The sequence below is a fragment of the Sinohyriopsis cumingii genome, chromosome 17 (genome assembly GCF_028554795.1).
Source record: "Sinohyriopsis cumingii isolate HCF-2022 chromosome 17, ASM2855479v2, whole genome shotgun sequence".
NCBI classification, from domain to species: domain Eukaryota; kingdom Metazoa; phylum Mollusca; class Bivalvia; order Unionida; family Unionidae; genus Sinohyriopsis; species Sinohyriopsis cumingii.
In genome coordinates this window covers 22,276,752-22,287,310 of record NC_142977.1, presented here as the reverse complement: position 1 = coordinate 22,287,310, position 10,559 = coordinate 22,276,752, and the positions used below count along the sequence as shown (strand labels likewise).

The 10,559-nt window shown below is 33.3% G+C and overlaps 1 protein-coding gene across 2 annotated transcripts in view; it reads right to left on the bottom strand.

Moving 5' to 3' along the window:
* Nucleotides 1–234: 234 nt before the first annotated feature.
* Nucleotides 235–10,559, bottom strand: part of LOC149777918 (sodium-coupled monocarboxylate transporter 1-like) — a 56,181-nt gene continuing 45,856 nt past the window's right edge. The window contains exons 12-16 of one of the 2 annotated variants that reach the window (XR_016415483.1): nucleotides 10,171–10,409; nucleotides 8,724–8,824; nucleotides 4,457–4,566; nucleotides 773–2,322; nucleotides 235–742 (exon numbers count right to left, since the gene is read on the bottom strand). Coding sequence is in view for 1 of the 2 variants with exons in the window: in XM_089939014.1 (XP_089795140.1) it covers nucleotides 2,146–2,322; nucleotides 4,457–4,566; nucleotides 8,724–8,824; nucleotides 10,171–10,409 (627 nt within the window). In the remaining variant the exon portion in view is untranslated. Of the gene's footprint in view, nucleotides 2,323–4,456; nucleotides 4,567–8,723; nucleotides 8,825–10,170; nucleotides 10,410–10,559 lie in introns of both variants that reach the window. The other variant, XM_089939014.1, reaches the window with a different exon arrangement.

The window sequence follows — 10,559 nt, the reverse complement described above, 5'->3', positions numbered from 1 at the left end:
ATACAGAGAGACTTAAGTCAATCGATCAAAGCATTGCCGAAAAGGAAACTAACTTTCTTAGTACAATAACAAAATTGAGAGAATCGACTTGCAAGAGACATTACAAACTGTTGTTTAAATATGCACCTTACCTACTAACAAACTGGTCACTGTTAGGAAATGAAGAACCTGTATGTCTATATTATCTTGTATTCTTCAATAGAAAATTTAAACAGGAAAGAAGCAACACTGTGATGCATCGTTGGTCATTTATTGAATGGGTTTGTAAAAGTAAACACTTTATTAAAGATGAACAGTTTCGCAGAAACAAACACTTTATTGAAATTAACGGGTTATCCACGACTTTTTCAGGTTTTTTTTTTAGATTCAACTAATATAGTACAGTCATGTCAACCTCTGAACTTTAACCTTTTACAACAGTTCTGGAGCAATGCATTATGCAACTGAGGAGTTTCTGTGTCCACTTAAATTTGATTAACATTACAAGAGTACTTATGGTGCATATTATTTAACAAGTAAAGCACACGAATATCGGGTACAATGTTATATTTAGGGACTACGGATTTTTTGGCGCACTTGCTATTATAGTTTCAAAATCTTTTTCATTAAAATGATCTGTAACAGTTGCGGAGTGGCAAGCAGTGAAGCGACAGAAGAGCGAACATCTGAAATTAAAACATTAAAATAATAGCAAATGAGCCAAACTTGGACAGTTTTAACCACTGGATAACCACTATCGTGCCTATGTAACTACAGATAACCATTCTCATACCTATGTAACTACAGATAACCATTCTCATGCCTGTGTAACGACAGATAACCATTATCATGCCTATGTAACTAACGATAACCATTATCATGCCTATGTAACTACAGATAATCATTCTCATGCATATGTAACTACAGATAACCATTCTCAAGCCTGTGTAACAACACATAACCATTCTCAAGCCTATGTAACTACAGATAACCATTATCGTGCCTATGTAACTACAGATAACCATTCTCATGCCTATGTAACTACAGATAACCATTCTCAAGCCTATGTGAAACCATTCTCATGCCTATATAACTACATATAACCATTCTGATGTCTATGTCAAGACAGAATGTCATTCACATGGCCATAAGTATGTGTGATTGTCATTCGCATGCGCGTGCACGTGTGTGTGTGTGTGTGTCTGAATTGAATCATCTCAGACTAAGAATTGCTTGCCTGTAAGTCAAAATTGGAAATGACATCCACACGGAAAAGTTCTAAAACATTACTTATTGGACACACACACACACACACACACACACACACACCTGCAGCTTCTTTATATGTGTGCCTTTTGTTAATTATATCATGTATCTCCACGTACAAATTGTTTTTTAAAAGCTAGATCAAGAATGTAAATTTTCACAACGATTTGATATGTCATGATTATAAGTAAATATCTCTATAAAAATGAATCCAGACACATACAATGTAATCTGCAAATATTCCTTCACCAAAATAGATTCATTCAGTAAGACCAAACGATAACAGCACCAGCAAATAGTCCAATGCAAGTGACATAAACGTAACAAATGATAAATGTAAATGTATTTGATTAATTGCTATTGATTGGATTTTATCAAATAGTACTAATTATAATTGATTATTTGATATTAATTGGAAATGAAAAATTACTCTTGATTGGATCTGAATAAATACTATTGATTGGATCTGAATAAATAATATTGATTGGATCTGAATAAATATTATTGATTGGATCATAATCACTGTATGTGCAGATATAAAAAATATGGAACAAAACAGAAACATGTACACAAATATCCTGAATGTTTTGCACGAAATTCACCTGTATGTATAGATATATAGAATAAAGAAAACAACTGAAGTAAAACACTCATAACAACCGTATTCTCTTCAAACAGTTAACAATGATGTGAACAACGTTTTCACTTGATATATTTCGAGTTAACAGTGATGCGAATAATTATTTCACTTTATATATTTCGAGTTAACAGTGATGCGAATAATTATTTCACTTTACATCGAGTTAACAGTGATGTCGACACTTATCTGACTTTACATGATCTAAGTGAACAACCTTTGTTCTACAACAGACTTTGAACTGTCTTTAGTTTTAAGAGAGGTTATAATTTTGTCGTTCCTCCGTCTGGAAGATCTGACTCTATTGGCAGTTGAACGTCGCCATTTCTATACGTCACTCTGTGTCTTGCTGGTTGCGTTTCAAGTCCATCGTTAACGTCATATGGGGCATCATAACTTTGCTTATTGTTATGCTCCATCTCAGATAATTCTATATCATTCTGAAATAGAAGAAAAAAAGAAAATGTTTTAAATAATATTTACAACATTTCATTGTCAAATTTTACAACGTTTAGCACTGTTGAAGAAACAAGTGCGTTTTAGTTAACATTTATCGAAAACAGCGAGCATTGTTAACTATGTTTTGTAAAATATATGGTTTTATAAGATTTTACTGTACACGAAGAACCATCAATTAGAACTTAAATATACCAAAGACCAGGGGATGCAGGGCGGTGGGAACAAGTAGGAACGGCTATCCCTTAAGTTTTTGATTTCGCCTTTGTCCACCACTGCCCATATCTAAGTAACATGCATTCCCTCACTTCTATATTGCGTTTTCTCACTTCTTTAGTTAGCACTATACAACTCCCTATACCCCTTGTGTGTTAGGCATGTTAACAAAACCCTAAAGGAGTGTTGCATAATGGGATTGTATGAGGGTGTTTTTGCTTTAACGGCACATGTACTGCATCGGTCGCTATATCATGAGGGGACATGGTATATTTCCCAAGGACGCATTGAAGAATCTCACCATGACTGACCTATTTATTTATTTCTTTATTCATTCATTCATTCGTTTACTTATTTAGTTGTTTATATGAACGCACTTCATATTAATCCGTGTTGAACTCACTGTTCAACGAAGGCAACAGGCTTTCTCTGATCGATTTTTCCAACGTAAAGAAACATGAAATTTAAATAATATCAAAATATATTTTTGGGAGTAACTAAATCCCTGAAAAAAGTTTTCAATTAGATTTGTATTGAACATTTTCACGTATGCATTGTCAAAATTATAGCATGTTGTTTTAGAATAATGTCATTAAAATGAGACCTTTCTTTCTCTACATATATAGAGGGCGCTCATTTCAAATGAAATTTATAAAAGAAGCTAAATAATGTTTATCTTTCTTTAGCCTTAAATAAGTATTAGTTGAAATGAGCAATTAGATACAGTTATATTAACGCTTAGCGAAACAATGCTGATAAATATTGACGATGACACAGAACAGTTTAGTGAAATGACTGAAAACATTCGGCATGCCTCGGTCGTTACACCTTTCCTTCGCATAATTGTATGACATACGTGATGTTTTAAGGTTTTATTAGACGTGTTAAAAAGCAGGAAACATATCTATTTTCTTAAACCTGTTAATGAACAGATCCGGTGGCCTAAATGGTTAGAGCGTCTGCCTCAGATGCTGGAGGTCGTGGGTTCGAATCCCTGCCGAATCATACCAAAGATTTTTATAACAGCTGTGTTATTGGCTGCTGCTAGGATTGATTGGCGTCAGTATCATGTGACCGGATGAGACATTATGCCACATGTCTGCGGCATGATGCCTCAGTGTTAGACATCAAAGTAAACTGCCACTGCAGACATCGTAGCGATATAACTAAAATTGTTATAGATACTTACAAATCCCAAAAGAGACTCAGACATGTTAAACATACGAAAACTTAACTTAAATAACACATGCCACGAACTGCGAAACGTGTCCCATATAACTAATACACAGAATTAGTCCTATCTTAAATGAACAAACACCTAATACACATAATTAGTCCTATCTCAAATGAAGAAATTCCTAATACACAGAATAATTCCATCTTAAATGAACAAACACCTAATACACATAATTAGTCCTATCTCAAATGACAAAACTCATAATACACATAACAATTCCTATCTAATACACAAAATAAATCCTAACTCAAATGACCAAACGCCTAATACACAGCAAAAAACCTATCTTAAATTACTAAAGTCCTAGTATATGTAATTAGTCTTATCTCAAATGACCAAACACTTTGGCATGAGAATATCATGAGAAGTCCTTACGTTGGGAAATTAGGGAGGGTCCATTTCACGAAATATGACCAAACCACTATAAATGAGGTATATTACGATGACATCTAGTACAGGATAATTGCTCGGTTAATCAAGTATCCCCAAACACTGACTTCTCATAATGAAACAAATTGCCCCAAAGTCTAACAAAAGGTAGAAAACGTGATCACAACACAAACAGCACAAACCCTATGCTTGACACAATTTTATTAAGAGTTGAATATTGCAAAACTAGGAATGGGTGATCGAAAATAAAAATAAAATTTGATCCCTCTCCCTACCTTTTTCGGGAATCTGTGAACACGTTGGCATGTAGCAGGTAGATAACAACATATTCTATCAGCCCAGGGATGTACTAATTGTGGGTCTATATCTTCAGTGTCGATAAAGTCTACAAGCAAATAAAACATGTCAAAGAGATAAAACACATATGATATTTTGATTATATGATCATTTAGGCTGCATCAACTTTATATCATGGGTCACAACAATTTGTCAGTTCGAATTATTTATTATTACTTGTAATTTGAAAGAATAAATATTGAAATAAGCATAACTAGTCAGACAATGAACCAATAATTCAATTCAGTCATTGGATGTGATAGGTAATCAATCAATAGTTTGAATTCAGTGATGAGATATGATAGACAATCAACCAATAGTTTCAATACAGTCATGGGATGTGATAGACAATCACAAATAGTTTCATTTAGTCATGGGATACGATAAACAATCAACTAATAGTTTCAGTTCAGTCAGGGGATGTGACAGACAACTAAACAATAGTCTAACACTAGTCATTGGATATGATAGACAATTAACCAATTGTTTCAATTCAGTGATGGGATGTGATAGACAATTAACCAATTGTTTCAATTCAGTGATGGGATGTGATAAACAATGCAATCAACCAGTAGTTTCATTTCAGTTATGGGATGTGATAGACAATCAACCAATAGTCTCACCCTAGTCATGAAATATGATTGACAATTAACAACAGTTTCAATTCAGTGATGGGATATGATAGACAATCAACCAGTAGTTTCATTTCAGTTATGGGATGTGATAGACAATCAACCAGTAGTCTCACCCTAGTCATGAAATATGATTGACAATTAACCAAGAGTTTCAATTCAGTGATGGGAGATATTAAACAATCAACCAATAGTTTCACTTCACTTATGGGATGTGATAGACAATCAACCAGTAGTTTCATTTCAGTCAAGGGATGTGATAGACAATCAACCATTAGTCTCACCCTATTCATGATATATGATTGACAATTAACCAATAGTTTTTCTTCAGTGATGGGATATGAAAGACAATCAATCAGTAGTTTCATTTCAGTCATGAGATGTGATAGACAATCAACCAATAGTCTCACCCTAGTCATGTGATCCGACAATCAGATCATCAGTCGAAGGTCTTAGCCATATTATGTGTGATATGCTTATCAAGCCGTCCGCTAATGGTCTGATTCTAGTCATGTGATATAATGGGCAAAGAATCAATCAATAGTCCGGCCCCAGTTACTTCTCTAAACCTGGCTACCAGGTGTGACGCATACCCTGTAGGACAGTGACCAATTAATTATGTTGACATGTGAAACTGTTTATGGATTTAGCGCTAATTTGAAGGAACATGTTAAAAATTGGAGAGGAAAGGTGTGATGTTTTACAAATTCTGTATTTATTAATAGCTCCGTTGTCAGTGTATATCAGGGGTGCACAACCCCCGGCCCACGAACGTGTTCTGTCCGGCCCTCAGGGCAAATTAAAACAACACAGAAATCTGGCCTGTGAACAGTGATTATATGAAATAAATTAGTATTTGCATCCCTCGAGTGGTCTTAGAAAATGCAGTCTGGCCGAAAAAGGTTGTGCACCAATGGTGTATATGATGTATTGAGAAACAGAAGTCATGTATGCTTTTCTTGTGGAGTGGCGCAGCGTCTTGCAAGGAAGGAAATATCTTCAAATGCATATACCATTCTGACTTGACACATCTACGAAGGAGGTTTCTTCTCATTGTCAGTGTATCTTCACTAGCCAAGGTTCCAATTTGCTAACCCTAGCTGCACCTTGAAGGATCGATCGTATATTACAGTTCTTTGTCCTAGCAACATCTATAGGATGACATGACTTGTCTCCCTTAGTATGTAATGATAACTAACCGATATCGTGTTTCAGCTGTGCATTGTACATGGGCCAAAAATGGTGGAGATAATTGACTTCAGAAGGATACTTTGTAATGTTAACATCGAAAGGATGTCAACATTCCAAATATAAGCCATTACAGATGCATAGGAGGTAAAGAGTGTATTTTTACAAATATAAACCAGCACAGGAAAATTGCTTATTTATGAGTCAATTCCACTTTATCTCGATCATAATAGAACAGTACTCAAATTTGAATAACTTGACTTTGATTGGATGTGGTGGCCTGACACCGAATCCAATGAAATTCAAAGACCCTAAGAACTGAAATATCTGATCAATCCGTCAGGAGTTAGAAAGGCTTGTTAGACTGACGTTCTATGCAATGGGAATAGGGAAATCCAACTTCCGGAACTCTAACAGACCAAGCCTTTTTCCCAAAAAATGAAGAGTACCTATCTCCAAAGAAACCCATTATATAATCAGAATGATTCCTTTTTATTTCTATTAAATAAAGTATGTGACGTAGGTCCTGGAAGTCAAAAGAGTTAAAAAGAAGGGTATCCAATATTAAATGTTTTAAGTACGTAATAGATTGACATCTTCCTGGAACCAGACTACGTTTATCAGAGAAAGAAGAGCAGACAAGGTAACGTTGTTCACTTTCTGTGTTTTGCCCTGACAGATAGCGTTTATATAAATAAGGATAAATAATTCCATCTTTCTCAGATAGTTGTTGTTACGTCTTCAGAAAATTAGTCACCCAATAAAAATGTCAAACAAACTTTTCGAATACTTTTTAAGTTTAAGACCCAATTTAATATGAATGCTTTAAAAAAATTAAATTAAGCAATTTTGACTGAAGAGTGTGTTTGTGATGTTGTCCTTTTCTTGTAAAGTCAATTAAATATGGACATTTTGGACACACTCAGATCATCCTTACCTCTCCTCTCCCCTTTCCCGTGAAAATAAATTAATAAATAACATAAATAATAAGTAGACATTATAATCTACGTTAACTTGATTTCATGCTTGGGATGGAGTTTAGACAGGGGGACGGGTAAATACATTTCTTTCGATTAGCTTAAAATTAGTAAATAAAAACCACTGGCAATTAATTTATTAACCAGTGTTGTAACATATATATATATATATATATATATATATATATATATATATATATATATATATATATATATATATATATATATATATATATATATATATATAATTTTCTAAGTTTATAGTGTATTTTGAAAATTAGATATAAATATGTTATGTGTAGAGTAACAATGACATATCCCAAGCATATGTTTTGTTTTTTTATGAATATGGATGGTTACATTTTTCTAGCCTTAACACATGAACCATAAATAGATCACGAACTGTTACTCCCGTTATCCATTACTCAGTCAGGTGAGTTACCTCCCTTGTGCAGAATTATTTAATTCTGGAAACGTATGAGCTTTGAAAAGCTATTGCATGGTCCTGGTTTTGCAAAAAGCTATTTAAAACTATCATCAAATTGAGATGTTACATTATCTTTAAATCTATCCTCAGACTGGGATTTCGCATTACCTTTAAATATATCCTCAAACTGAGATTTTACATTACATTTAAATCTATCCTCAAACTGAGATTTTACATTATCTTTAAATATATCCTCAAACTGAGATTTTACATTATATTTAAATCTATCCTTCTCAAGCTGAGATTTTACATTATCTATAGATCTATCATCAAATTGAGATTGTACATATCTTTAAATCTTATCTTAAATTGGGATTTTACATTATCTTTAAATCTATCCTCAAACTGAAATTTTACATTATCTTTCTTATTATATGTTAGAAAATATCAGTTTGTTTTGTCGAAGGTAATGATAGTGGAAAGGAGGTACGTGTTAGTTTTGAAATATAACTCATTTAAATATTTTTAATCTTGGAAAAAAAGACTCGATGAATTCCTACAGTACGTGAAAAGCCTCACTATTGCTGTAGAGGTGTGGCAACACTGCTTTAAGAGAAACTCGTGAATTTGTACTGTATCTGAATCCATTGCCTTGTTGCAAGTCAATCAATAAAAACAACATTGACAAATCTCAATTTGAGACAGACATTTTGAGATGTTTCGTGAAAATGAGACCTAGCCTCCTATTTGGGGATACATCAAGTTGACTGCACGTTCAAACTCAGTTTCTTGGAGCTATTTAGAATAAAAAGCAACACTGAGTTTTAAACATTTTACTGCAACATGTTATTTAAACTGGATAGCTTATTACAATGAACTGATTATAAATAACGTCAGCCTAAGAGAAACGACATTTCAAAATATTAGTCTCCATTTAATTAAGGGAATTCAAAAATACAAGCGGTTCTCTTCATCTTCTTACCTGTCCAGTATGCTGATATGATTGTCACCAAGATACTTGTAATTAAGGATACAATTACTGCAAACAAGGCGTACCAAAGGTAAGATATGTGGTATATCCATCTATAAATGAAATAAGGGAATAATAATAATAATAATAATAATAATAATAACGATAATGATAGTAAAAACAATTGTACTGATTATGACAATTAGCATTATTGGTTTTAACTGATCAAAACGTTAGAAATAATGGTAATAAAAACAACACAATTTATATTATTATTATTGTTCATCTTCTTCTTCTTCCTCATTTTCCTATTCTTCTTCTTTTTCTTCTTCTTCTTCTTCTTCTTCTTCTTCTTCTTATTATTATTATTATTATTATTATTATCATTATTATTATTATTATCATCATCATCATCATCATCATCATTATTAATGAGACAAAATTTACGTTTTGTGTTCAAGAAACATTTAATGCACATCTCTGGGATACATAATAGACTTCATAATGCTTTGAAACTAACAAATTGTGTATGGGAGTGTTTTAGCCCTTCGTTTTATATCTAGTACAATATCATCGTGTTATTTTAAATTCTACTGTTAAACACTGTAGCTTCATTAAGAAAAACTACGTTCTGATGCCGACACCAGTGCAGCTCTATGCATAAAAGGAAATCAGTTCTAGACAATTTTATAACAAACCAACATAACGATGTCTTTAAATCTACAGCTTAACTTTGAGCTTCATATATAATTCTTCAAGAAAATTTAAATCAAAATTCAGATCCAACAAAATGGAGAATATCATACTGAATGTAAATTAGTAGATGATCGAGTGTAATTTTTATGGTCTTGTGTCGAATGTATTTTCCTTGGTCTTATGTCGAATGTATTTTCCTTGGTCTTATTTCGAATGTATTTTCCTTGGTGTTATGCCGAATGTATTTTTCATGGTCTTACTTCAAATGTATTTTTCTTGGTCTTATTTCAAATGTATTTTTCATGGCCTTATTTGGAATGTATTTTTCATGGCCTTATTTCGAGAATGTATTTTTCATGGTCTTATCTCGAACGTATTTTCCGTGTTCTTATTTCGAATGTATTTTTCATGGCCTTTCTTCGAATGTATTTACCACGGCTTAATTTCGAATGTTTTTTCCATGGTTTTATTTCGAACGTGTTTTCCATGATCTTATTTCGAATGCATTTTCCAATGACTTATTTCGAATTGTGTTGGTACATTCAATGTTGACTATGATAATTACTTCGGGGAACTTAATATCAATACCTATCTTACTGTGCTTGAGGATTGATAGGAAAAACAAAGATTGCCCTCCGACCCCCGACCCCCCCCCCCCCCCCCACGAAACAAAACCCCCTGAAACAAAAAACTACGTGAACTACTTCTCTTCAAATAAAGTCAGAATATGAGACGGATGAAAATGATATCACTATATACTTACAAATCATTCTCTGGAGATAAAGAGCTCGTTGTAGTTGTAAATGTTGTTGTGGAACTCATCGTTCTAGTTTGCATCATGAACATCGTGGTGTTGGCATCACTGTTGCCACATGTGTTGTTGTAGAATTGGCAGCTGTCGGTGTTGACATTTGTGACTTCTGGCACAGGAAGAATGACCGTTCCTCCAACTCCAAGCCAGAATGTCAAAACTGCACTCACAATTAAACCTGTGAGCGCTCCCTGTATTCGATATGCGGAATGAATTTAGACCACAGTCTCTGACAAGTCATATATTTACATAACATATAATCGTCCACTAATTTTTATTTAGATATCATTGACTGGTATTTTGTCTATGAATATATATATATATATATATATATATATATA